The 25,409-nt window shown below is 39.2% G+C and overlaps 1 protein-coding gene across 1 annotated transcript in view; it reads left to right on the forward strand.

The window, feature by feature from the left end:
* The window catches only part of LOC126297767 (Down syndrome cell adhesion molecule-like protein Dscam2), a 1,507,668-nt gene that overhangs the window by 1,462,392 nt on the left and 19,867 nt on the right, over nt 1-25,409 (forward strand). The window contains exons 25-26 of the mRNA XM_049988942.1: nt 18,068-18,211; nt 18,629-18,763. Of these exons, the coding sequence (XP_049844899.1) occupies nt 18,068-18,211; nt 18,629-18,763 (279 nt within the window). The remainder of the gene's footprint in view (nt 1-18,067; nt 18,212-18,628; nt 18,764-25,409) is intronic.

Consider the following 25,409-nt stretch of genomic DNA (forward strand, 5'->3'; position numbering starts at 1 on the left):
GGGCACCTCCTAATACTGTGTGAGGCCTCCATTTGCCAGGCATAGTGCAGCAACTCAACATGGCATGGACTAAACAAGTCATTGGAAGTCCCCTGCAGAAATGTTGGGCCCTGCCTCCTCTATAGCCATCCATAATCGTGAAAATGTTCTGGAGCAGGATTTTGTGAACAAACTGACCTCTGTATTATGTTCCATAAATGTTTGCACGTCAGATGACCTGAGTGGCCAAATTGTTTGCTCAAACTGTCCAGAATGATCTTCAAACCAGTTGTGAACTTCTGCGGTCCGGTGACATGGCGTATTGTTATCAGTAACAATTCCGTCGTTGTTTGGGAACATGAAGTCAATGAATGGCAGCAAATGATATCAAAGTAGCTTAGTATAACCATTTCCAGTCAATGATTGGTTCAGTTAAACCAGAGGACCCAGTCCATTCCTTGTAAATACGGGCCACACTATTATGGAGCTGCCACAAGTTTGCACAGTGCCTTGACAGCTTAGGTCCAAGGCTTCATGGGGTCTGCACCACATTTGAAACCTACCATTAGCCCTTACCAATGGAAATTGAGACGCATCTGGCCAGGCCATGGTTTTACTGCCATCTAGGGTCCAACTGATATGGTCATGAGACCAGGAGAGGGCCTGTAGGCAATTTCATGCTGTTGGCACACAGACTCGTGTTGGTCATCTGCTGCTATAGCTCGTTAGTGCCAAATTTCGCTAGGCCATAGCCCCCCCTGCAGTGTGTGTGTGTGTGTGTGTGTGTGTGTGTGTGTGTGTTTTTTCCTTCAGCACTGTCAGAGCAGGCACATGGGGGCATGAGTTATAGTGAGCTCTGATGTTAGGTGTGTTATGGAGCCACTTAGGGAAATAGCTTTTATGGCTGGAAATAAATCCAGTGTGCAGTTGGTATGTCTGCTGGAGGGGCCTCATCCACGATATGAAGGAGGCATTGCCTCTGCAGCTGTCAGGCATTTAGGGTGTAGTTGTTTGTATGGCTCACATCGGCACCAGTCACAACTATTGCTTTCGTTCTGGGGCAGTCCCCAGTTTGTACAAGTGACTGGCTGAGATGGTGAAGGCTGCTATCCAAACGCACGGGGCAACCAGAACTCGCAATTTGCAGTGTTGTTTTAGAGTTAAGGGTCCTTTGGTTTGGATCTGAGGGGAGGTTCTCTGTGGTGGTCTTGGCTGCAGATTTCTGGACTTGTGTTGTTGGGTAAAGAATAACTCGCCTTGATAGGTCATGGGTGCACTACACAAAGGAAGCAGCTACACAGATAGCAGAGTGCTTGTGGAGTGCACATGGATTTCCTTTAGACTAGGTGGTAGTTTGAGGTACTCCAATGGACACTCGCCAGACATGCAAATAGTGAGATCAGACCACATTCAGAGTAATGACACTTTGACTGTCAAAATTCTATCAGTAAATTGTCAGAGTTTATAAGAAAGTCCCCAAATTTACTACCTCCCAGGAAAGTTGTTCTTGGGACCGAGAACTGGCTGAAACCCAATGTAAAAAGCTGTGAGGTATTTAGCTATTTGTGGACTGTGTATTGAAGAGACAGATTAGGCATCATAAGAGGGGAAGAATTCCTTGCAGATGACAAGAATTTTGTCTGTGCTGAGGTCAAATTTGAATATGACAGTGAAGTTACCTTGTTGCATATAACAGATCTAGGTGAAACAAAGTTAATTGTTGCATGTGTTTACCAGTCACCAGATTCTGCTGTGACACTTTGTCATTCAGAGTGAGTCTACAGTCAGTGGCATGCAAATATATGGATCAAGGTGACTTTAACCTACTCAATATAGACTGGGATGTCTGTAGATTCACTGCAGGGGGTAAAGTCAGTCAGTCTTGCAAAATAATTTTGAACACAATTTTCTGAAAACTCTTGAGCATCTAGTTTGACAGCCTCCACACAATGGAAATATTTGGACCTTGGAGCTACAAATAGACCTGACCTTGTCGACTGCACCAGTATAGAGACAGGGATTAGTGAATATTATGTCGTCAAAGTGACTGTGATTACTAAAAGGTAATAAATTAATGAAGAAGCTAGGAGAGAGTATTTCTGATATATAGAGCAGATAAGTGGTTGCTAGGATCTCAATTTGAAAATAAATTGACATCATTTAGTTCTGGTATGACACATGTGGAGTGTTTATAGGAAAAGTGTAAACAGATGTAAATTGTGTTCTGGAGAAACATGCGCAGATTAAGTGGATTAAGACTGGAACAGACCTGCCATGCTTTAACAGTAAAATTTGGAAAATGCGAAGGAAGCCAGTGCTGTTGCACTGTATATTCAAAAGAGAACACACAGATGATGGCAGGCAAAAGTTAGTAGAAATTCATGCATCTGTGAAAGATCAGTGCGTGAAGCATATGACTACCACCACCATTATGGGATAACAAAAGATTTTGCTGAGAACCCAAGAAAATTCTGGTCATGTATAAAATCTCTTTGTGGGTCTAAGGATTCTATCCGGGCACATATTGAGCAGTCTGGTGTGGTAGCAGCAGATAGGAAAAGGAATGCTGAAATTTTAAATTTTGCATTTAAGAAAGCATTCAGTCAGGAGAATTATATAAACATACCGTTGTTTGTATGTTGAACAGACTCCTGTGTTGAGGACATAGTAATAAGCAACCTTGGCATAGAGAAACAGCTGAAAGAGTTGAAAGCGAATAAGTTGCCAGGTCCAGATGGAATCAAAATTACTCTTTACAAAGAGTATTTTATGGCATTGGCCTCTTACTTAGCTTGCATTTATGGTGAATCTATTGCCCAGTGTTAAGTCCCAAGCAACTGGAAAAAAGTGCAGGTGATTCATGTATGTAAGAAAGGTAGAAAGAAATGGATTTACAGAACAAGGGATACTGGTCCCTAACATCGATTTGTGGCAGAGTTCTTGAACATATTCTCAGTTTGAATATAATAAATTCCCTCCAAATGGAAAAGCTTCTGTCCATAAATAAGCATGGTTTTAGAAAGCATCACTTATAAGAGACTGATCTTCCCCTTTTCTCACATGATATCATGCGAACTGTGGATGAAGGGCAGCTGGTAGATTTCATATCTCTAGATTTCTGAAAAATGTAGGACACTGACCCACTGCAGACTGTTAAAGAAGGTATGAGCATACGGAATACATTCCCAGGTATGTGAGTGGCTCAGACTACTTAACAGAACCCAGTATGTTGTCCTCGATGGTAAGTCTTAATCAGAAAAAAGGATATCATTATGAGTGCCCCAGGGAAGTGTGATAGGACTAGTGTTATTTTCTGTATACAGAGTGATCTAGCACACAGTTTTAGTGGCAATCTGTGGCTGTTTGCTGATGATCCTGTGTTATACAGGAAGGTGCCATTATTGAGTGACTAGGAGGATAGTAGATGACATAGGCAAAATTTCTAGTTGGTGCGAAGAATGGCAGTTACCTCGAAATGTAGGGAAATGTAAGATAATGCAGATGAGTAGGAAAAACAAAGTATGGCATTAGTTGTGTGCTGCCTCACATAGTCACTTTAATTAAATATCTAGGCATAATGTTGCCAAATTGCTTGAAATGGAATGAGCAGATAAGGATTATTGTAGTGAAGGTGAGTGGCAACTCTGTTTATTTGGAGAATTTTAGAAAAGTGTTGTTTGTAAAGGAGACCACAATAATGTGACCCATTCATGAGTACTACTAGGGTGTTAGGTATCTGCACCAGGTCAGGTTAAAGGAAGATATTGAAGCAGTTCAATTGGACATGTGCTTTCTTACCAGTGGGTTAGAACAACATGCAAATATTAGACACACATCTGGAACTCAAATAGGATCCCTGGAGGTAAGGCGACATTCTTTTCAAGGAACACTATTGAGGAAACTTCGGAACAGATTAAAACTGTGTGCCGGACCGAGACTCGAACTCGGGACTAGGCAAATGTTCTGAGTTAGTCGCAGTCCAGCACACAGTTTTAATCTGCCAGGAAGTTTCATATCAGTGCACGCTCCGCTGCAGGATGAAAATCTCATTCTGGACTACTGAGGAAATTTAGAGAACTGGCATTTGAAGCTGACTGCAGACCAATTCTATTGCTGCCAACATATATTTCCCATAATGACCAGGAAGATAACAGAAATTTCGACTCATACGGACAAACACACAGTTTTGTTTTCCCGCAGTCTCTTTGTGAGTGGAACAACAAAGGAAGTGACTAGTAGTGGTACTGGTACCCTCAGCCATGCACTGTGCAGTGGTGTGCGTGTGTGCGTGGGTGCGTGCGTGATGGATAGGCTGCACAAGTGGTGTAAGAAATTGCACTTCCCTAGTATTCTACCAATAAAACAGTGTCACCTGCTTCACATATGACTGCCAGTGTGACCCCTCCTTACAAAAGGTTACACACAATATTTATATGAGTTAACTGATTCTAATTGTGACTCGTTGATACTTCAGTTGAAGGTACCATATTTTTTCTGTTGTGTGAAGTGCACAGCTCTACAATTTTGAATCCTAAAACAAGATATCATTCTTTGTCTGACTTCAAAATCTTATCAGGATCTGACTGAATATCTGTGCAGCTTTTTTCAGACAGTACTTCATTATAGACAACTGCGTCATCTACAAAAGTCTGATGATGCAACTATCTGCAAGGTTATTAATATACAGCACGAACAGCAAGAATCCCAACACATCTCCCTTGGACACATCAGAACTTACTTCTACATGTCAGTAACTCTCCATCCATACTACATTGTTGTAGTGGATGTAGTAACTGAATGCTGCTAACAATTTAACCCAAACATCCACTGTAGCAGCAAAAACTGTTTCACTGCTATGATTCCTTAACCGTAACTGATTTGCACACTTCCAGAGAGATGCTTGTTTTATAGGGCAGCACTATATAAAGATAGGAGAGCACAATAAGAAACACTGAACATTTATTAAGAGTATGTTACAAAATGGTACTTTAGTACAGTTTGATGTGTTGCCCTTTTTGTACTAAACCTAAAGCAATTAAATGTAAATAACTTTGCTATCTCTTGGCAGTGTGTAATTGTCACTACACGCAACTGATCACACTTGGTGGTCAAAGTCGTCTGTAAATGACTGACTGCTGTGTCAGAAGGTTTTCTTCGGAGTACTTTACTGAGCTGACTGCTGGCACTGAACAGAACTGTCAAATTGCTGGTGTCATGTTGTGGTGCTTGTATGTGGAAGGATTTAGAGGTCTGCCAATGCAAGACAGCAGTAAAGTAGTCCATGGTTCAAAGCATCCCCTATTGGTGTCTGTCCTTTCTGTCAGCAGACTAGCAAGATTTGCTGGAGTAAGTGTCACAAAAGCAGTAAGAAGTACATGTTTGTGAGTGACATCTGGAGGCTGTTGCAGGGAGCTGACACACACCAGCTGAATTGGTGCCTTTGTGGTGACAGCCTCTCGTGGTATTTTTTGTGTTTGTCTTGTTTAGTGCACAACATCCCTCACCTGGAGGGGAAGCTGATGATGCCAGCTGGCTTCTTTAGTGTCCTGATACCGTATTTTGTGGATGCACATATGTTGCTCCCCTGGCATTCATCCACAATACTGCAGGAAACCCACATGAAACAACAGTGAGGGGATGGCCAGTCAAGTGTTTGCCATTTTGGTGACTGTAAGTGGGAGGTGAGACATCCACTTGTATTGGTTTGTCATGGGCTGGAGATGCCGTTGTGGGTGGCTGCTGGCAGCATTTGAAGGTCCCTTGGCTGACTTGCTGCACACAGGACTTTGTAAAGAAAACAGACTAGGAGTTATGCCTATGTGCATGTGAGTGCAGTGTGGGCTGGTTTGATTTTTGACACATTGTGATTCAACATGAAATTCAGTGTTAAACATAGCATTGCCAAGCTGCTCTGTGACTATGCCTGGCACTCATATCTCTTTCCCATAATCCTACATCAAAAGGAGTATCAGAACATTCCATTTAAAAAATGTTTCTGCTGTTGTTGAGGTTTGGCATGTGGATGCACAAGTGGCTTTAAAATTGTCATTAATGTTGGATGCCGTTTTTCGTGGAGTTTATCAATTGGAGATAGTACAAAGCCACTCCACATGATGCACGAAGATATAAAGATCAATAAAGCATTGTCTTTATTGTATTGCTGAACCAGCTTCATGATGTGCGACTTGACAGTTCATACAAATCTTTCAGTGAGTCTATTGGTCTCAGGATGAAAGGGTGCAGTCTGGAAGTGTGAAATGCCATTAGTTTTAAAAAATAGTTTGGATTCCTGAGAAGAAAATTGTTTGCTGTTGTCAGTGACAATATATTTCGGCAGTCCTTCAATAGCAAATACCTTTGATGGAGCCTGAATAGTCTTTGTTGAAAATATTGTCACAGCTGTGCCATAAATGGAAATTTGGAGAAAGCATCGATGGTGATGAGCCTGTATGTTTTTGCCAAAATTTTTCCAGTAGCAATCCTCTCTGGTGATGGGCTTGGTGCAAACTATGCTCCAATGGCATTGATGTAGCATCTGTACTACTTTAGATTTAAGCGCTGCAAGTGTAACCACTAGTGTATTGCCCGATTCTGGATTACCAGTATGACACATTTGTACACTGTAAAGTACATGCCTCAGATTCCAATAAGATATATTTGCTGGCTGAGTAAGTAACTTATTAAGCCACCCTGTGTGAATATACTGTTTGGTTTTAGACAAAATAGGACCTTTAGGCATATATTTGTCAATTAAATATGAGTTTATTTGGAAATTTTCCCCATTGTGCTGACTACTGACAGTTTTTGCAAAAACAATCAACTTATGAGTCATTGGCATATGTGAAAGCAAATCTCTATTTGAATGTTTTAATGTGGGCCTGAATATAATTACATAGTTGTAATTCAGCAGACATAGCACCCAGGGCTGCAAGCATTGTATGTGTAGTAACTGTATTGTTCATTCCAAATATAGCTACTGAAAATTTACATCCATAAATGTAATCATGAAATTTCTTGACTGCAAATATAATTGAGAGAGCTGCCTCCTTGATCTGACAGTAATTTCTTTGAGCCACTGTCAGTCTTCGAAGCAAATCCAAGTGATCATTCAAAACCATGTCTGTGTGACAGAATGGTGCCTATGCCATAATCTGAAGTATGTATCTGCAACAAATCTGAACATTTTGCTCAGATCAAATGCTGCGAGACATTGGTGTCAATCAGATATTGCTTCTATCTGTTAATGCACATTGGCATTCACTGTTCCAGTTCCATTTGGTGCCTTTACATAACTAGAGCAGTGCTCCACTGATGGAAGCTGCATATGGAAGAAATTTCCAGTAGTAATTTTTTGTCCCAGTGCTGAATATAATTGATTAAGGTCTTTGGGAGCCAGATGGTTTTTTTAAGGCATCAAAATGTTGTCATTGGCTTGGTGCCATGAGCAGACAGATGTCCTAAGTACTGCACTTGATGTTGAAAGAAGGTGCACTTGTCTTCAGTTACATTTCAGATTTGCCACCTGTAAGATTTTGAAAACAGATTCGAAATTCTGTAAGAGTCTGTGGAGTTGTGCCTGAGACAGTTGTGTGATCAAGGTAGTTCACAGCATTTGGAGCTTTGTGAATTGATTGATCTAAACATTGCTGGAACAAACTTGATGCACTGCCTATTCTGAAGGGTAATGGTAAGAGACCAAGTGGATTATTTATTACCATAAATCTGTCATTGTCCAAAGGGATTTGCAAATGTGCTTCTTTAAGATTGTTTGGTAAAGTAAACACCACTTGCTAATTGTCTTCATCTACATTGATAATCCACTAACCACCATATGATGTATGGTAGAATGTACCTTGTACCATTACTAGTCAACTCATTCCCTGTCCCACTCTCAAATAGAGTAAAGGAAAAACAAATGTCTAAAAGCCTCCATATGGGCCCTAATTTTTTGCATCATATCTTCATGGTACTTAAACGAAATGTGTGTTGATGGCAGTAGATTGAAATGAAATGTATGTTGATGGTAGTAGATTGGTTCTGGAATCGACCTAGAGCACCAGTTCTCTAAATCTGCACAGTAGTTCCTTGTGAAAGGAGCATGGTCTTCCCACCAGGAATTCCCATTTGAGTTCACAAAGCATCTCTGTGGGCTGATTGAACCTACCTGTATAAAGTCTAGCAGCAGGTCTCTGAACTACTTTGATGTCTTTCATTAACCCGACTGGATGGGAATTCCATACACTCAAACACTATCCAAGAATAGGCTGCACTAGCATTCTGTATATTATCTCATTTATTGACAAGCTATACTTCTCCAAAATTCTCACAATAAAATAAAAGTGTTCGCCTTCCGTATTACCAACCTAACATGCTCATTCCATTTCATATCTGTTTGCAATGTTACACCTCACTATTTAATCAAAGTGACTGTCAGGCTGCACCATACTAATATTGTTTGAACAGTAAAAGTCTCTTTTTTCCTACTCATCATCATTAACATACATTCCTAATGCCTTCTTGTATTCCTCAGCCTCGCCAGCAAACAACCATAAATTGCTGATCACCCTGTCCACTGTCATTTCCATATTTGGAGAATAAAAGCAGTTCTAGCACATGTCCCTGGGGCACTCCTGAAAATGTTCTCGTGTCTGCTGAACACTTGCTGTTGAGGACTACTTACTGGGTTCTATTTCTTGGTCTTGGAGTCACTCATGTACCTGGGAACCTAAACCATATGCCGGGACCTTCAACAGTCTGAGTGGGACACACTGTCAAATGCTTTCCTGAAATGTAGGAATATGGAATTTGCCCGTTGCCCTCCACCCAGGGTTCGTAGGATATCGTGTGAGAAAAGGGCAAGCTGCTTTAGCATGAGGGATGCTTTTTAAATCCATGCTGACTTGTGGGCAGAAGCTTTTGTTTCGTGCAAATTTATTGTAATCAAACTTAGAATATGTTTAAGAATTCTGCAGCAAACCAGTGTTAAGGGTATTGATCTGTAATTATGTGGGTCAGTTCTTTTACTTTTCTTATATACAGAAGTCACTTGCACTTTTTACTATTCGCTAGGGACGTTTTGCTGTGTGAGATGTTCATGGTAAATGCAGGCTAAGTAAGAGGCTACAAAGTAATCTCTCTAACACCAAACTGGGATTACATCTGGACCTAGTGACTTAATTTTTTCAACTCTTTCAGTTGCTTCCCTATGCCGTGGATGCCAGTTTGTGTTTCCTCCATGTAGGACTCTATACAACAGTCAATGGTATGCGTGTAAAATTCTCCTGTGTGAATGATTTCTTGAATGTGAAGTTGAAAACTTCTGATTTCCTTTTGCTGTCTTCTATTGCCTCCCTAATTAGTGACTTTACATATGACTAGAATTTTCTTGGGTTCTCAGCAAGATCTTTTTGCTAATGTATCATAAATGAAGTTGTATGCTTCAGGAATTTAACTTCTTTCAGTTGCATGAATTTCCACTAACTTTGCCTGCCAATGTTTGCACTCTTTTTAACTGAGACTGCAACAATTTGTTTCCTGAGCATTTTCCAAACTTGACTATTAAACCATGGAAGGTCCATCCCATCCTTGATCCACTTGGTTTAACCTTTGCCCATAATTCCTCCTATGGAGCTGAATTATGTCCATTCACTGTCTTAGTGCAATGCTAACAACTGCTCATCTGCTTTTTCTAGCATAAACACGCTCCCGGCTACCTTGGCAGATTTGTTAACTATAGTAACCATCATTGCTATGATATCATGATCACTAATCACGGTTTTTACACTGACAGTATTGATAAGGTTGGGCCTACAAGGTCTAATACACTGAAGCGCCAAAGAAACTGGTTTAGGCATGCATATTCAAATACAGGGATACATAAACGGGCAGAATATGACGCTGCAGTTGGCAATGCCTATATAAGACAGAAAGCGTCTGGCACAGTTGTTAGATCAGTTACTGCTGCTATAATGGCAGGTTCATAAGATTTAAGTGGGTTTGAATGTGGAATTATAGTCAGCACATGAGTGATGGGACACAGCATCTCTGAGGTAGTGATGAAGTGGGGATTTTGTAGGAAAACTATCAGAAATCCGGTAAAACAGCAAATCCTTGATATCGCTGCGGCTGGAAAAAGAGCCTGCAAGAATGGGACTGACGGTGACTGAAGAGAATCATTGAACATGACAAAAGTGACTCTTCCGCAAATTACTGCAAATTTCGGTGCTGGGCCATCAACAAGTGTCTGCATGTGATCCATTCAACAAAACATTGATATGGACTTTAGGAGCCGAAGGCCCACTCGTGTACCCTTGATGACTGCACAACCAAAGCTTTGCACCTCACCTGGACCCGTCAACACAGACATTGGTCTGTTGATGACTGGAAACATGTTGCCTGGTCAGATGAGTCTCATTTCAAATTGTATCGAGCAGACGGACATGTATGGGTATGGAGACATCATGAATCCATGGACACTGCAGGTGAGCAGGGAAGTGTTAAAGCTTGTGGAGGCTCTATAATGGGGTGAGGTTGGACTGATATGGGACCAGTGATACATCTAAATATGACTGTGACAGGTGACACGTACGTAAGCATCATGTCTGATCGCATGCATCCGTTAATGTCCATTGTACATTCTGATGGTCTTGGGCAATTCCAGCAGGACAACGTGATGCCTCACACATCCAAAATTGCTCAAGTGGCTCCAAGAACACTCTGCTGAGTTTAAACACTTTTGCTGGACACCAAACTCCCCAGACATGCACATTATTGAGCATATCTGGGATGCCTTGCAATGTGCTGTTCAGAAGAGATCTCAGCCCCCTTGTAATCGTGGATATATGGACAGCCCTGCAGGATTCATGGTGTCAGTTCCCTCCAGCACTACTTCAGGCATTTTTTAGAGTCCATGCCACATCATGTTGCAGATTTTCTGCTTGCTTGTGGTGACCCTACATGGTATTAGGCAGGTGTACCAGTTTCTTTGGCTCTTCAGTGTGTGTGTCCATTCTGTGTGGGTTGCCTAACTAGTTGTCACAGGCAGTTATCTGAAAACGTGTTCAGAAGTACTTTGCAAGACTCTGTCCACACCATCTACAGTGAATCCATAGATGTTCCAGTCGATACTTAGTAGGTTAAACTGATTTCCAAGTAATATTGCACGATCTGGGTATTTCTGAGATACTGACTGTAGACATTCATCGAGTGACTAAAACTGCACAGCGGAACCACGTGGCCAGTAAAAACATCCAATGATTAACTTGGTTTCACCTAGACATGTTATATGCAACCAGATAACTTCACTGCCGCACTCAAATTCAACCTCAATAGAAACAGTATTTTTTGCAACTGCAATGAACAGTCCCCCTCCTATGGCATCTAAGCTGTCTTTCCAATATATTCTCCATGAATCAGGAAATACCTCTGAGCTTTTTACTTCAGGTTTCAGGTCACTCTTGGCCCCAAGAATGAGCGTGAGAAATTCCCTGAATGACAGTAAATTTGGCAACTTTGTTGTGAATACCTTGAAAATTTAGTGTAAAAAATTTTGACAGTTGAAGTGTGTGTACATTGTGCATGATGTGGTTTCACCCTCCGCATATCAGCTGGTGAGTGTTGGTCAGGGGATTTCAAACTGGGACTGATGACCGTAGCAGTCTGGTCCCTTTAATCCCACAAACCAACCTCAAAACTACTGGGTAGCCCTGACCTGTCAGACTCCTAAAACTGCACCCTGTAACACAAGTCTAAATCAGCAGTCATGACCATCACACAACTGACAGAACCTTTGGTTGAGACCCTCCACTCGGTTCTGAACCAAAAGACCCCAACTGACTCTGGGTGCAATGCTGAAAATTGAGCTATGAATTTGCTTTAGATGCACATTAAGTTATATGTTGCTGCTTACCAAATGTAGTTAACATATTGAACTATTCATTAAACTTGGGATGGGATCTATAACTCACCCCAGTCTCAAGAAAATGGATTGTATATAGTGAACCCTGTTCCACTCCCATGCAGAGACGATAAAGCGAGAATGAAATATTCATAACACCCTTGTATAACATAAATGCTTTGAGATATCAAAAAAAGATTTTGGTAAATGGTGTACAAAGAAGAGTAGGTTGCCGTATAGTTACTGTGTGCAACATCCTTATCTAGAGCGGTATGCAAGCAACTACAGTTTTATTCAATGAAATAATGTAGTTTAAGTGTGATCAGTAGGTGGTGAAATGAGAATTGTTACAGGTTCCTAAAAACCAGTAGTTTTTTGAGGCATGCCTCTGACATTCACAGTACAATTCATAACCATTGTTCGAACTGTGGAATTAATTACCAAAGTGCTGTGGGATTGCTTCCAGCCACAACATGGGTGCCTCCTGAAGATGATTTTCTAAATGCTGTAAATGGTTTATAAAAGATACAGAACTTTCTGTATGCAGTCGGTGATGCTGACAGAAAGACATTCATTAAAATGCTCAGAAAATTCTGGTCCAATGTTTATAACTATAAAACATTTTCATTCAATCATCCTGCATACAGTTTGGTCCTCACAGAAAATTCAATTATAATTGATGTTTGATGATATGGCAAGGAAAGAGAGAAGGTGGTACATTTCATTCTTCTAGTGTATTGCATTTGATACAGGAAGTGGAGCTTAATATACTTCACTATCAAACACATCAGGTGTTGCTTTTTCTGTTCATTGTTGAGGCATTTTATGAATTCTCACAATCAATGGGTTTTAGATCCAGAGAAAGAATATTTCGACAAACACTTGTACAGACCATGATGATAATTGAATGTGCTTAAGGAATAATAAGCACTAAGTGGAGCATATTTTGGAAGGCAATACAAACTTCACCAGAATTTGCTTGTGGCCTTGTAAAATGTACATGTTCTCCACAACACTGTCATTTACAGAAGGATCCCCGAATGTTTAGTGACATGCATTAGAAATCTGGAGTTCTATACAAGGCATTTAAGACAGGATGAAACTTTAACAGAGCTTCAAATTAAGCTGTCCCGATGAGATGGTTTTGAAAGCTTTTTTCAAATAATAAAACTCAATTTTCATGTGTTTGTCTGCTGTGCTGCTTCATTATCTGTTTAAGACAATGAAAGAAATAAGAGGTTAAGAAAATTTATTCTGTCCTTTCAGTTAGTAATACTGCTGCCGCATAATCACAGCTTATCACAAAATCAATCAGTTGTGATGATGCTTTGCTGGTTCCATAAAGTCTCAATGGTACAACAAAAGAAACACACAAGGCCAGCAACATTAGTGACCCTGCTACCTGCAGCAACAGCCAAATACTACCAACATTGCCTGAATGCTACTGGAGTCACTCCAATGTTCCGGTCACTGCTTTTGGAAACAAACATGTTCGATTTGCTCAGCACCACTCTGTGCTGCTCTGTTCCACACCTCTCTCCTTGCAGCGCCACTATAATCACGTGCATTGAGCAGTATTGGTTTGTTTTGCCAGTGCTGCGCTGCTTGCCACGCCACTTTGATTGTGCCCCAGTCCTCCATTGTAACTGCAGCCAAATGGACAGTTTTTATTTGAGGGGTCTGTTGTGACCCAGGGTGAATGAGGCCCCTATAATCAAAGGGTGTATACACCCCGTGACAACAGGAAAATCTGCAAATAATCTGGGGAAAATCCAGGGATTTTCAGAACTCCAGAAATTTTTGTTGTTTTAGTTTCTACTTGAATTTTTGTAATTTTGGTTGATAAGAACTGATACGCAAAGAAAGACTTCTTCGTTGGCCCACTACTGCAGAATAATACTGCAGCAAGAAAACATAAGAGAGAATAACACCAAAATAAAATTTTAATTGCAAAGAAAATGCACCCTTTCCAATAAAACAAACTGCATGCAGAAGTGTCTGCTGATAGCGAAATGTCAAAGGCTTAAAGATGAATACTGTGCAGTACCTCATAACAAACTGCTTTAGATGAGTGTGATGCCACAACTGTTTACATTTATATCAGGTCGCGTGAAAATACTGTGATGGTGGTTTGAGGAGGGTTACTTTCAGGGTAAATTTCTTTTTATACAAGATGTATTATGTTAAATGTGAGTGTGTGCAATTAATTTCTTAAATCAGAGCATTTGGCTCTTTCGAAACTTAGTACTTTGAGGACCAGGTGCTTGGAAAAGTTTCAGCCCTAGAAGATCAGCGATTCTAGCCATCATTTAAAACTTAACGGAATATTTGTGTTTGATATATCTTAGAGTAACACACTAAAAAGACTAAGCTTCGATGTCTTTCATATTTATTTTAGTTCTTTTGTTGATTACAAATTATGCAATGACAATGGCGAAAAATAAATTGTCCTGAAAAAAGTGCAAGGTAAATTCTTGAGGAATTTCACACGTAACTGCCTTTTCTATAGAAAAGTCGAAGTGCTCGTCAGAACATTTATTCAGTTGGATAACCCACAAAATGTTCAATGCACAGCAGTGAAATTTATATTTGTGCTTGTCAGAAATATTCAGCTGCTGCACACTAAGCTGTGTTCTTAGGATCCTGCCTAATGATGCCCTCTTAAAAAAAGTAAGACATGATGACCAGTATTATAAGTGAAAGCTTGTCATGAAGCTGTATTGAATGTCTATTAATATAAACCATTTACGTTTTTTATTTGTGTGTTCATACAACTTAACATTGATGTTGCTATTGGCTGACTACATAATAAGTCATATACTGTTGAATATCTGCTGTCATTGGCTGGTGAATCACGTAACACGAGCCATGATTGACTGACAAAAGCTACTGTGCTGTAATTTGAATTTCTTTTTTATACTCTTGTAATACGAAAATATGCAGTGTGCATGTTGTCGCACATCAGAGATCTTTCCAAAATGCATTGTTTATTGCTGGGTTTCATTTCCTAAAGTGTTTGGAAGCTCTGCACTGGCATATATATCCTTTCATCATTCGAAGAATTCGTAAGTTTTACAGCTTCAAGGGAAAGTGTCACTTAACAAGGAAAAAGTGTATTTTCACCCAAGAAAAAGTGTATTTCCATCTGGGGGGGAAAAGTATTTTTGACTGGGAAATCCAGAAAAATTTGGAAGTTTTTTTCTTATCCGCATATACACCATGATAGTGTAGAGGTGGTAGAGTGGTGGGTTGTGGAGGTAGTGGTGCTGGGCAGAGGTGGCTAGGAAAACTGCTGTAAGACATCTTTACGTAGTCTTGAGCTACAATGCTGAAGGGCTGCAACACCCCCAGATATGCTCTCTGCAGGCAAATGGTCTACTGGTGGTGCCATTGATGTTGGAAATTATGGTGGCAGAATGGCTGTTTGACATCAATGTCCTGCTTTGCTGATGCTGTTGCCCCATTTGGTAGCATGTGCCTGAGTTAGCACTGTGACCCTGAGTGATCAGTGCCAGCAATGCAAGTGACTGCTGAATTGTTGTACACATCCACTGCTATGAGGTTAGCTCATGCTGGTTCAGATGGATGGCAGCAATACTGCCCTGGCTGTGACTCACTGTCCTCCCAAGTCAAGAGTTAGGTTGCTATTGTGGAGCTTGGTGACAGCTCATCCATTGTGTCATTCTAAGAGGGCATAGAACACAGGCGTGGACATAGAACTCTGAACTGGTGAGTTGGATAAGGCTGCCCAGACTGGCATCAGTTGCTAGCTGGCCCATAACATGATGCGTGGACCTAACGTCAGACTGTGTGTAACTGTTGGAATCAGAGGGTATTTATAGTGAGTGATTAATAGCATGCTTGTTGTGCTGATACATTGCTTCCAGGCACTTACAAATCAACACCTTTGAATCTCAATGGTTTGGAAATACTCTGCAGGCCAGTTCAGTTGCACACCCTTTCTGTAGTGTCACCACAGTTGCACAGCTTGGCGCAACTACCTTGGTGTGGACAAAAAGGGTCACTTGTGAAATTATGTATGTCTGCCTCCACACCTGCCAGTTTGCCTCACATGCAGATTCACTGGAGCTACTTTCTAGTGAGTAATAACCAAAATAAGTGATGGTGTTATGTATCTCTGTTCTTTGGGAAGGGTTGACCCCTCTTGTGAACCGGTGACAGATTTGCAAAAGAAGACTTCACGTACATAATTAAAACATAGATTATTTACAATTTTTCTTCTTATACTAAGGAACAAAGCTCAGAAGCCCCATATTCCTTCTACAGTTCTTAGCCCATTCGCTTGTCCATATGTCCTTACACTACTACATAAAACCTCCATTCTCTTTTGAGCAGCCTCCTCAGTATTTTCCAAATTTTGTGTGTAACCCATGGAGGGTCTTTCCCATCCTTAATCCATACTGTTCCAGAGTGTGATTTACAGTCAATTTAAACTTCACCCAAAATTATCTATGTTCATCATATTGGAACTAAATTATGTCTGCTCATTGTCTAAGTAGGATGCTAACATATGAAATGTCTTACAGTGCTCCCACTTACTTTAACAGAAATAATGTCTTCTTTGGTTGCTTCCCTGTCTCTCTTTCAACAGTATTATCTATTGATTTTTGAATTTGTGTACTCCTATATTATTTTATAATTTTTAAAAATATTTCATAGCACTTTTTGTAACAAAGTATTTCTGAAGCATTACTTGTTCTGACTATTGTGTACATAACCCTTTATTGCTGTGATGGTACTCTTATGCCTGTGGTGAACCATGCCTTCTTTAAGGACTTCCCAGTACTGCATTTACGAGGGTATTTGAAAAGTCTGTGCAAAAATAAAAACTACTTACATGTTTGTGGTAAACCTTTATTATTTTTTGACAGTCTCCTTTTAGACTTATACACCTCATCCAATGCTGTTCTAATTTGTTGATCCCTTCCAAATAATAAGAATCGTCCAAGTCTGCAAAATAGCCAAACACACAGATGCCAAACACAAAGAAATAGACCAATGTGGCTGAAACTTGGTGTCTGTTCTTTCCAAAGATGCTACTAACTAAATATGGCCTCTATATGTGCCAGTGGTGCCATCCCTCGGACTATGCATAGACTTTTCAAACACCCCTCATAATTCTTTTTATGAAAACTACTATCAAGAATGGATACAAACTCAGTAAGAAACGTGTTGAATGTAGAGCCATCATTACTTGTTGTAAACATCACGCCAGCGACTGTGTAGTGATGAATGACACATAGGACTATGGAAAGGAGTGCAACTTTCAGAATTTATTTTGCTACAGAATTTGCTTTTTTATTGGTTTTATTCTGTTCTTGAGAGCTACTGACTTGAATAAATGTAGTATTTTTTTCGTGTAGTAAGCTTACCATTTTTGTCCAGATTCATTTCTTCTATTTTGTATAACGTGTAAATAACTGATAGGTATTACTTTAGTGCATGACACCTTTCTGCTGAGAAGTAATGCCGCAGATTTTTTAATGAAAACCTCTTCAAATTTTTTAAATAAAACAAATGTTGTTAAACATTTTACATTTTTGATTTTTGTTCTACAGGTCTGGATATTTGCAGCCACCCCCCACCCCCCTGCTGGAGGTCTCAGAATTGTAGTGTGTAACATGGCAGTTCATGAGAAACAGTGTGCTATAATAGAGTTTAACCAGTTTTTGTCCACACATGGGGCTTCCCCTCCTTCAGCATAATACCAGACCACACACAAGCACTGTGACGTCTCCAACAACCAGACATCTTGGGTTCACTGTCATCGATCATTGTCTATGCTGTCGTGACGTGTCCCTATCTGATTTTAAACTGTTTCAAAAACAAAAACACCTTCGAGGGCTTCTCTTCGTGATGAAGTGGTGTAAGCAGAAGTGAGGTTGTGGCTCTGTCAACAAAGTCAAATGTTCCACAGTGACAGCATCAACAAACCGGTTTCTCATTAGGAAAAATGTTTGTCACCAGGGTGACTGTTGGGAAATATGTAGACATGGAGATTAAAGTTGTAGAATGTTGAAAACATTAGTCTTATTTAAAAAGCTTTAAGAATTTTCAGATTAAAAAAAAATTGGAAGGCATTAGTTTTCATCCTGCCCTTGTATGTTGTAATATTTTTCTCCCTGATAAGTATACTCAGCAGTTTCACTCACATTGTTTTCATTTTTTCAGGGAACCTGGTGCCAGACCAAAGCAACATACACGTTAATGATGCTGTTCCATTCTATATGGATGTAGCTGTTATTCTGCCAGTCCTTATCTCCATAATAACACTCATAGCAGTATTTGTGGGTGTTTGCATCTTCTTTCATAGAAGTGAGTTAGCGTAATACAGATTTTTCTCTCAATTTACCATAATTCTTGAAAATAATTTGCTAGTGTCAGTCTGTGCAACAGTAAAACCTGGAACTAAAATAGGTTTGAACATGTTTATCTGTAAATCTCATTAGTACTTCATTTATTTATACAGTTTCACTCTCTTATTGTTCGTGTATTGTTATAAGTGTAAGACAGCCTGTAAAGGTGCAATAGCAAACAGATGTAAGACATAATACACACAAATCAGGGAAAGACCCCAGTATATTGTAAATTATTTCAGTTGCTGACACAAATTTTCCCTACATTATAGGCATATTAATGTGGTCTTTTTTTTTAATGCTGCTATATAATAGTAAGATTGTTTTTAGTATAGTCTGCATCATGAAATGCATTTACCAAATTTTACTCTGACAGAACCAGGTGCACAAGCAGAAGGGCAGTCACAGCCTATGGTGACTTTGGACAACAAGCACAACATTGCACAGAGGGAGCAGTATTATGCAGCAGTACAGAAAGGTGCAACTTCACACTCTACAGAAAGAATTCCAGGTAGCTTCATTTGTTATCAAATCTTTTTGTATTCTACCTTAATTATAGAAGAGCACAACTACCTTCACAAATTAATTAAATTTGTCCTTGTAATTGATATGTCATTTGTAGAATTTTTTTCTCAGAACCAAACAATTTTATTGAAATGATATCTCAATTGTGACAGACCCATACACCTACTGAAAAGTTATACACGGTGTTTAAAAAGGCTGTTCCATATTTCCAGAAGATATAGTACTTGTCTAAAGCAAAAAAAGTCGCACAAACATATTACCTGAAACAAATACCTGTTGAGATGTAGGCAACTTAAACTTGTCAAGAACAATAGATTCTCAATACAGTAACCTGTTTTCATATTGACATTCATTTCTCATCTCTTACTGTTGTTTGTCTCTGTACTTAATCCTCTGACTTTAATGCTGTTGTCAGACATACCACTAAAACTGTCTCATCAGCCATGTGAACATATTTTGAGGTTTTGCTGACATCATAACAAGATAAGTGAATTTGTGAAGGGCGAACAAGGAAAAAACCGTGAAATAAGTCCCATTATGGAAAATGGCAAGTATGGTCTGCTACAGTTTAGCTAATGGCATTAACTGATTGGTGTATGTCATGTGTGGTGAATGACATCCAAGACTTCAATTCTATCTGAGAAGGGTTTATCAGGTCATGCTAGGGAATTGCAGATGAGAGATCATTTGCAATAAGGGCGGTGGAACATGGTAGATATCGTACAGTTCACACACTAGATATGGAAGAGCAAATGCTGTGGCAAGTAGATGATCCTGAAACAAGTGTGCAAAAAAATTAGAGCTGTAGGTATAACCCATACTGATGATGTAAAATTATGCATGAGCAGTTATTTTAACCATCTCATTTACAGCATATAAAATCTCTTAGGCTATAAGGCCAACATGCCAGAATACAGTTCAGCCAATGGGTTTTAAAATGGAGTGCTGAAAATCTAAAGTTCACAGGTTATTTTTATTTATGTGAGAGAGACAGGATTCAAACAAAGTGGGGTAAGAAATTACCACAATACTCATGTATGCACAGAAGTGGAAAATCTGTGCATGTCATTAAAGAACATTGTCCTTCCAGAAACACACTGGAAGTGGCTTATATGTGTTGGGCACTGCCCCACACCCTATGCTTTGTACTATAATATTAAACACAAATGTTTTTGAGTATTAGATTGCCTGAGGAGTTCCAGTAGCATGGCCTCCCCATTCACCTGACCATTATCCCTTAAATTATTGGCTGTGGGAACATTTAAAGGTGTCTGTAAATGCCAAACCCATATGTTACAGGGACATATTTTCCATGTATGTGACCAAATCTTAGAGCAGCCACATATGTTTACAGGAGTTTGTGATTCTTTGAGGAGGAGGAGGAGGAGGAGGAGGTGGTGGTGGTGAAGGGTGTGTAAGAATGAATGGTAACCACAGTGAGCATCTCCTGTAGCTTCGACAGGGAGTTATCGTAGGAGAGAATGGCTAATATCTCAAATCTTTCTTCTGGGTGTATGTTTATTGTACTTGTTTTTCTAGCTTTGACCAGCACTAGTTTTTTAACACCCTTTATATTTTAACAAGATATGTATTTGTAGAGATCTTCTAAAAGTCACTTTATAGTACATGGCTGAGGAGGCTGTGTTCCAGTGATACTAATAGTCCTATTCAGTGTAAGTATGGATTAAGAGGAAAAATGCCTTTCTGCATGCTTCCTTAAATGTAATCTCCCTTTTCTTAAGGAAGTCATTTTCCTGTGAAGGCTGTTGATTTACTTTGAAATAGACATTTTTCATAATTCATTGTTTAGATAATATATCCTGCTTGGCTATTATCAAGATAAATTGCAATAAAACCTCATTGAAATACATTAGTGTAACTAGTAAAATGAAGACACGTATGGTGTGATCATTGTCTTGTATGTTGGCACACTGACAAAACCTGCTTGATGGCTGCATTTTTTCCCCAATTGTATTTTTGCTGGATGTAGCTTCAAATTGCCCAAGGAGCTAATCAGTAAACTATGAAATAAAGTGTTTATTTCAAAGTAAAACATCCTATGGAGCAAAGTGATTTCCCTGAGGAAATTCACTGAATGTTACATGTGATATGATGGAGGCAGTAGAATGTTTGCACTGGACAAAAGTATTGTTATATTTTCTCCACAGATTGTACAGATTATAATATAAATTCCCTGTGCATGTCCTTTATATTTTCATATGGTCTTACTAAACTGCTATGATTGTAGAAAAGTATCTCTTGAGTTCATTTGATGTTTGCTATTATGCCTACCTGATATGGAATCCAAATCCTAGAGCAGTATTCCAGAATTTGGTACTCTAGTATCTGGCAGGCAATTTCAGTTTTAAGATGCACTACACTTTCCTTATGTCCTTCCAACCAATCTGATTCTTCTATTTATCTCTCCTACTACTAATTTCACTTCCCTGCTACTAATTTCACTTGTTGATTCAATTTTGTATCTCTTAATAGCATTCTCCCCTATGTAATTAGGCTCCAGAGGTGCACCAGTAATGTAATTGGATATTATCATGTTCTTTCTCTTGGTGGAGTCAGAATTTACCAATATATAAAGACATTAGGTATCATTTCATTTAGTAGGAATGACACCTAAGTCCTGAAAATCATCAAACACTGCTTTACTTTGGACAACAATATTACTGTTTAATCTCAATGCATGGGAATATCTACAAGAGTAATTGAAAAATTTCAATATTTCTGTTCTGATGTAAACACTGTTTGATCAAAACTATCCTGACACCTATTAGTGGATATTAATATGGAGTGTGTCCACCTTATGATGGCTTCAATTCTGCAAGGCATGCTTTCAATGAAGTGTGTTATTCTGGAGGAGTGGCTACCCATTCTTCCTCAAGAGCCAAAAGCAGAGAAGGTAGTATTGTTGGATGCTGAGTCTGGAGCAAGGTCAACTTTCTAATTCATTGTAAATATTTTTTTGGGTTCAGGTTGGGCCTCTGGATGGCCAGTCCATTCAGGAATCTTATTGTCCACAAACTACTGCCTCACAGATACCACTTTGACAGGGTGCATTGTCATGCTGATACAAAAAAAAAATTGTCTCCAAACTGTTTCTCTACTATATGTAGCATACAATGCTGTAAAATGTTAATATCATTCATCATTTAGTGTTGCCTTAAGTGCAATAAGTAGACCACATCCTAACCACAAAACCATCTTCATTCTTTGCTGTTGGCACTCCGACTCCTTTAATAATGGTGGTCTGCCTCTCATTACATATAGTGGTCAATTCCACTTTCAGGGGTGTCTGGATTCTTTGATCAGGTAGTGAAAATGGGACCTATATGACAAGTAAAGGAAAAATTCATAACACAATTTGTAATATTTTCCCAGTTTTCAGTTACAGGGATGTTACCACCACAGTTCAAAGTGTGTTCAGTAATTAAGGATACTATGACTTTTTATAGTTTTGTCTGTGTGTACATCCTGAATTACTTCATTAGTTGCAGATTGGTTTGTAATATAATTGTAGTCAGTGCACTACATATGAAAGAAACTGCCATATATAAAATAGCAGACAGCTTGAAACACCATTGTCATATCACACTTAAGATGCAGGTAGCTGAGAATTCTTACTTTTCTTTTATTTCTGCCTTCCCTCCAAAAACAATCCTTAGAATTAAATTAAATTAAATATGTGTAGTACTCTAGAAATAGGCTCTAAGGAGGCAATAGAAACTTTGTGTAACAAAAACTGTGTACTATGTACCTTCTAAAACAACTTGAGGATCAATGTCATAATAGTAAACGGAGCTTTTGTAAATGGAATTTCAGAAGTTGACTATGAGAAAAATGTTTGGCAGCTTTCTTTATATATTCGTAACTGGTAATAACACCATGCACTTGACTATGTCACTAGTTTTTGTGCATTGTGTTGATGTCTCTTAGAAATAAACTTCCACTTTTATTTCCCACGGCATTACTGGCTATTATTGTATGCAATTCACTGGAAACATCTGAAAACTCATAAATTTGCAGACAAAAATTAATAGGTAGCATTTAGAATTAAGTTCTGCAAGAAAAGAGAGATAAGGAAAGGGGAGAGAATGATTAAAGATGTCCCTAGCTTATTGAAAGAATTACCATCAACCTCTGCTAACAAAACCTAAATTAGTTTCATATAAATCTTCCCATGCAATACCAGTGGTTCCAAATTGAAGGGTTGGGAATCTTCTTAAACATGTACATTCTTCTGCCACCTATAATAGCTGAATCATTGTTAATTCAAAGTGCTATTGTTTCCCTCCACTTGTGCATACTTCACAGTACTTAGTCACCATCCTACACAGTGTAGGCCTCCTCAGTTTACTCATACACCTCTTATTCCCTTCTTTCTTGCCCCCCCCTTTTCTCTTCTCCCCCCCCCCCCCCCCCACACACACATATATATATATATATATATATATATATATATATATATATATATATATATATATATATATATATATATATATATATACCCTTCTGTTTCATCCCAAAGTATTTCTCCTTGCATTTCTTTCCCCACCATCAAACTCTCACCTTTTCCTTTATCTCTAATATGTACCATTTTGTACAATCGCTCATATTACTGTCGACACACTTCCTAAAGGGCAGTTTACTTTCATTCTTGAGTTTTCATCTCTCTTGTCTGGCATATACTATTTTCTGCTATCAGTGCTGCTTTTAGGGTGATTCTATTGTTATGCTTTTCTTCTTTAACCATGTACTTCACAGGATGGTCACTTATATGGCTGTAAGTTTATAATCATTTACTTGTTGTAATTTTTCCCTTTTTTCATTTTTCTGGTGTATATGATGTACAAAAAGTACCTGGGCAAACTGATTGATCATCAAGCATAATGTACTGTGTACAATATTGTCAGCAGATGAAATTGTCACCTTGAAACCAATTGATGGGCTTGTGGTAGGAGGCAGGAGTTTTCTCTTTTTATACCTGAAGGTATCCATCCACTACTTACGTGAATTGCAGTGAGGCATAAATATTCTGTTTGAGGTAAATATTCTGTGCATAGTTTCTGCTGATGTGTCCAGCACTAGCAACATTCCTTTTTATGTACATCTCATTGTTCAGCCTTTGCAATTTTGATCATCAAATTCTGGTCCTAACCTTTGGTGTTAAATATGCAGATGGAAGTAATGATTCCTGATCTCTTTGTGGTAGTACTCGTATAGGTAGTTAGTAAGATTGTGGCTGATTTCAATTTCATTTGATTCTGGTATGCATAAATCCCAGACGTTGAAGGTCTCTTAGAAATAAGTCTCCACTCTTGCATCCAACAACATTTTTATTTTATGCAGATCACTTGACTTCTCTTAAAGTTGTAAAGCTACGGACATAAATTAACAGGTCACCTTTACAATTAAACGTTGCAACGTTTCAGTGTGTTTCATGCCCATCATTTTCAGGTTAAGTGACAGTATGCTGTGTTCTGTTTATATATGTATATCTGCTGGACTTCTAATCTCTTTCTTAGATTGGTCAATTGTGTGCCTTTGGAAGTGGTACCATTTTGGTGGTGGGGGATGTGGCAAGGCCTCAGTGAAAGTGTCAAGTCCTTGTGTCTGTCCATTCTTCATCATATTGTCATAATTACGGAATTACATACTGTGTTGAGTTGACTTGCTATCTCGGTTTATTAGGTTGTTGTGCAGACATATTTCTACCACGTCTTTGACAATAGTCCCAGAACCCATTGGCACAGCACAGCTTGTTCATTTGTTCAAAATCCAAGGTGTGTTCCTCATTGATGCTCTGCTCTGACACCCCAGGCTTGTCTCTCTGCCCTAGTTGAATGTTTACGATTTTCGTATGGCACTGTGAGATGCATCGTTGTGTTTGTCCAACGTAGTGTGTCTTATTTGCACTCAATTCTGTAAATGCTTGACATGTGCAGTCCTAGCTGATCTTTGGTTGAGGCAAGCATGTCCTTAATTCTCCACATTGCATGGAAAACAGTCTTTATTTGAAGTTTCTCCATTATTTTTACGATCGTGGCTGTTGGTGGCCTTGCATATGGCAGAAATGTCATACATTTGGCTTCTTCTTCTTCTTCTTCTTCTTCTTCTACTTCTACTACTACTACTACTACTACTACTACTACTACTACTACTACTACTACTACTTTGTTTGCTCTCCTTCCTCTTACCTGCATTTAAGGTGTTGTCATTCATGCAGAAGTTTCCTGCAGATACTGTAACTAATTCGGCAAGCTCTTCCTGTCGCAGATGTACCTGGATCTATGAACTGCGGTGGTTATTTCAGATTGGTGCTGTGCTTAATCATGGCAGCTCCATACATAAGGTAACTGGGGTGCCACTAGAAGATTCCTTAGCTGTAACTCGAGGGACCCTTCACTGAGGAAATTCTTTAGACATTTACTAACCACCACTTATTTCAAATGTGGTGGGAAGCTGTATGTGTAAATAGATGAATTGCCAATAGTGCCCCTCAGCTCTGAGTATGGCTAATCTATAAATGGAGCACTTTAAAGATGTAGCATTGAATACTGCCCACCTAAACCTGAATGTCTTTTACAGACAGGATGACAATGTGTTTGTGGGGTGGCCAC

The sequence above is a fragment of the Schistocerca gregaria genome, chromosome X, assembly GCF_023897955.1.
Source record: "Schistocerca gregaria isolate iqSchGreg1 chromosome X, iqSchGreg1.2, whole genome shotgun sequence".
Lineage (NCBI taxonomy): Eukaryota > Metazoa > Arthropoda > Insecta > Orthoptera > Acrididae > Schistocerca > Schistocerca gregaria.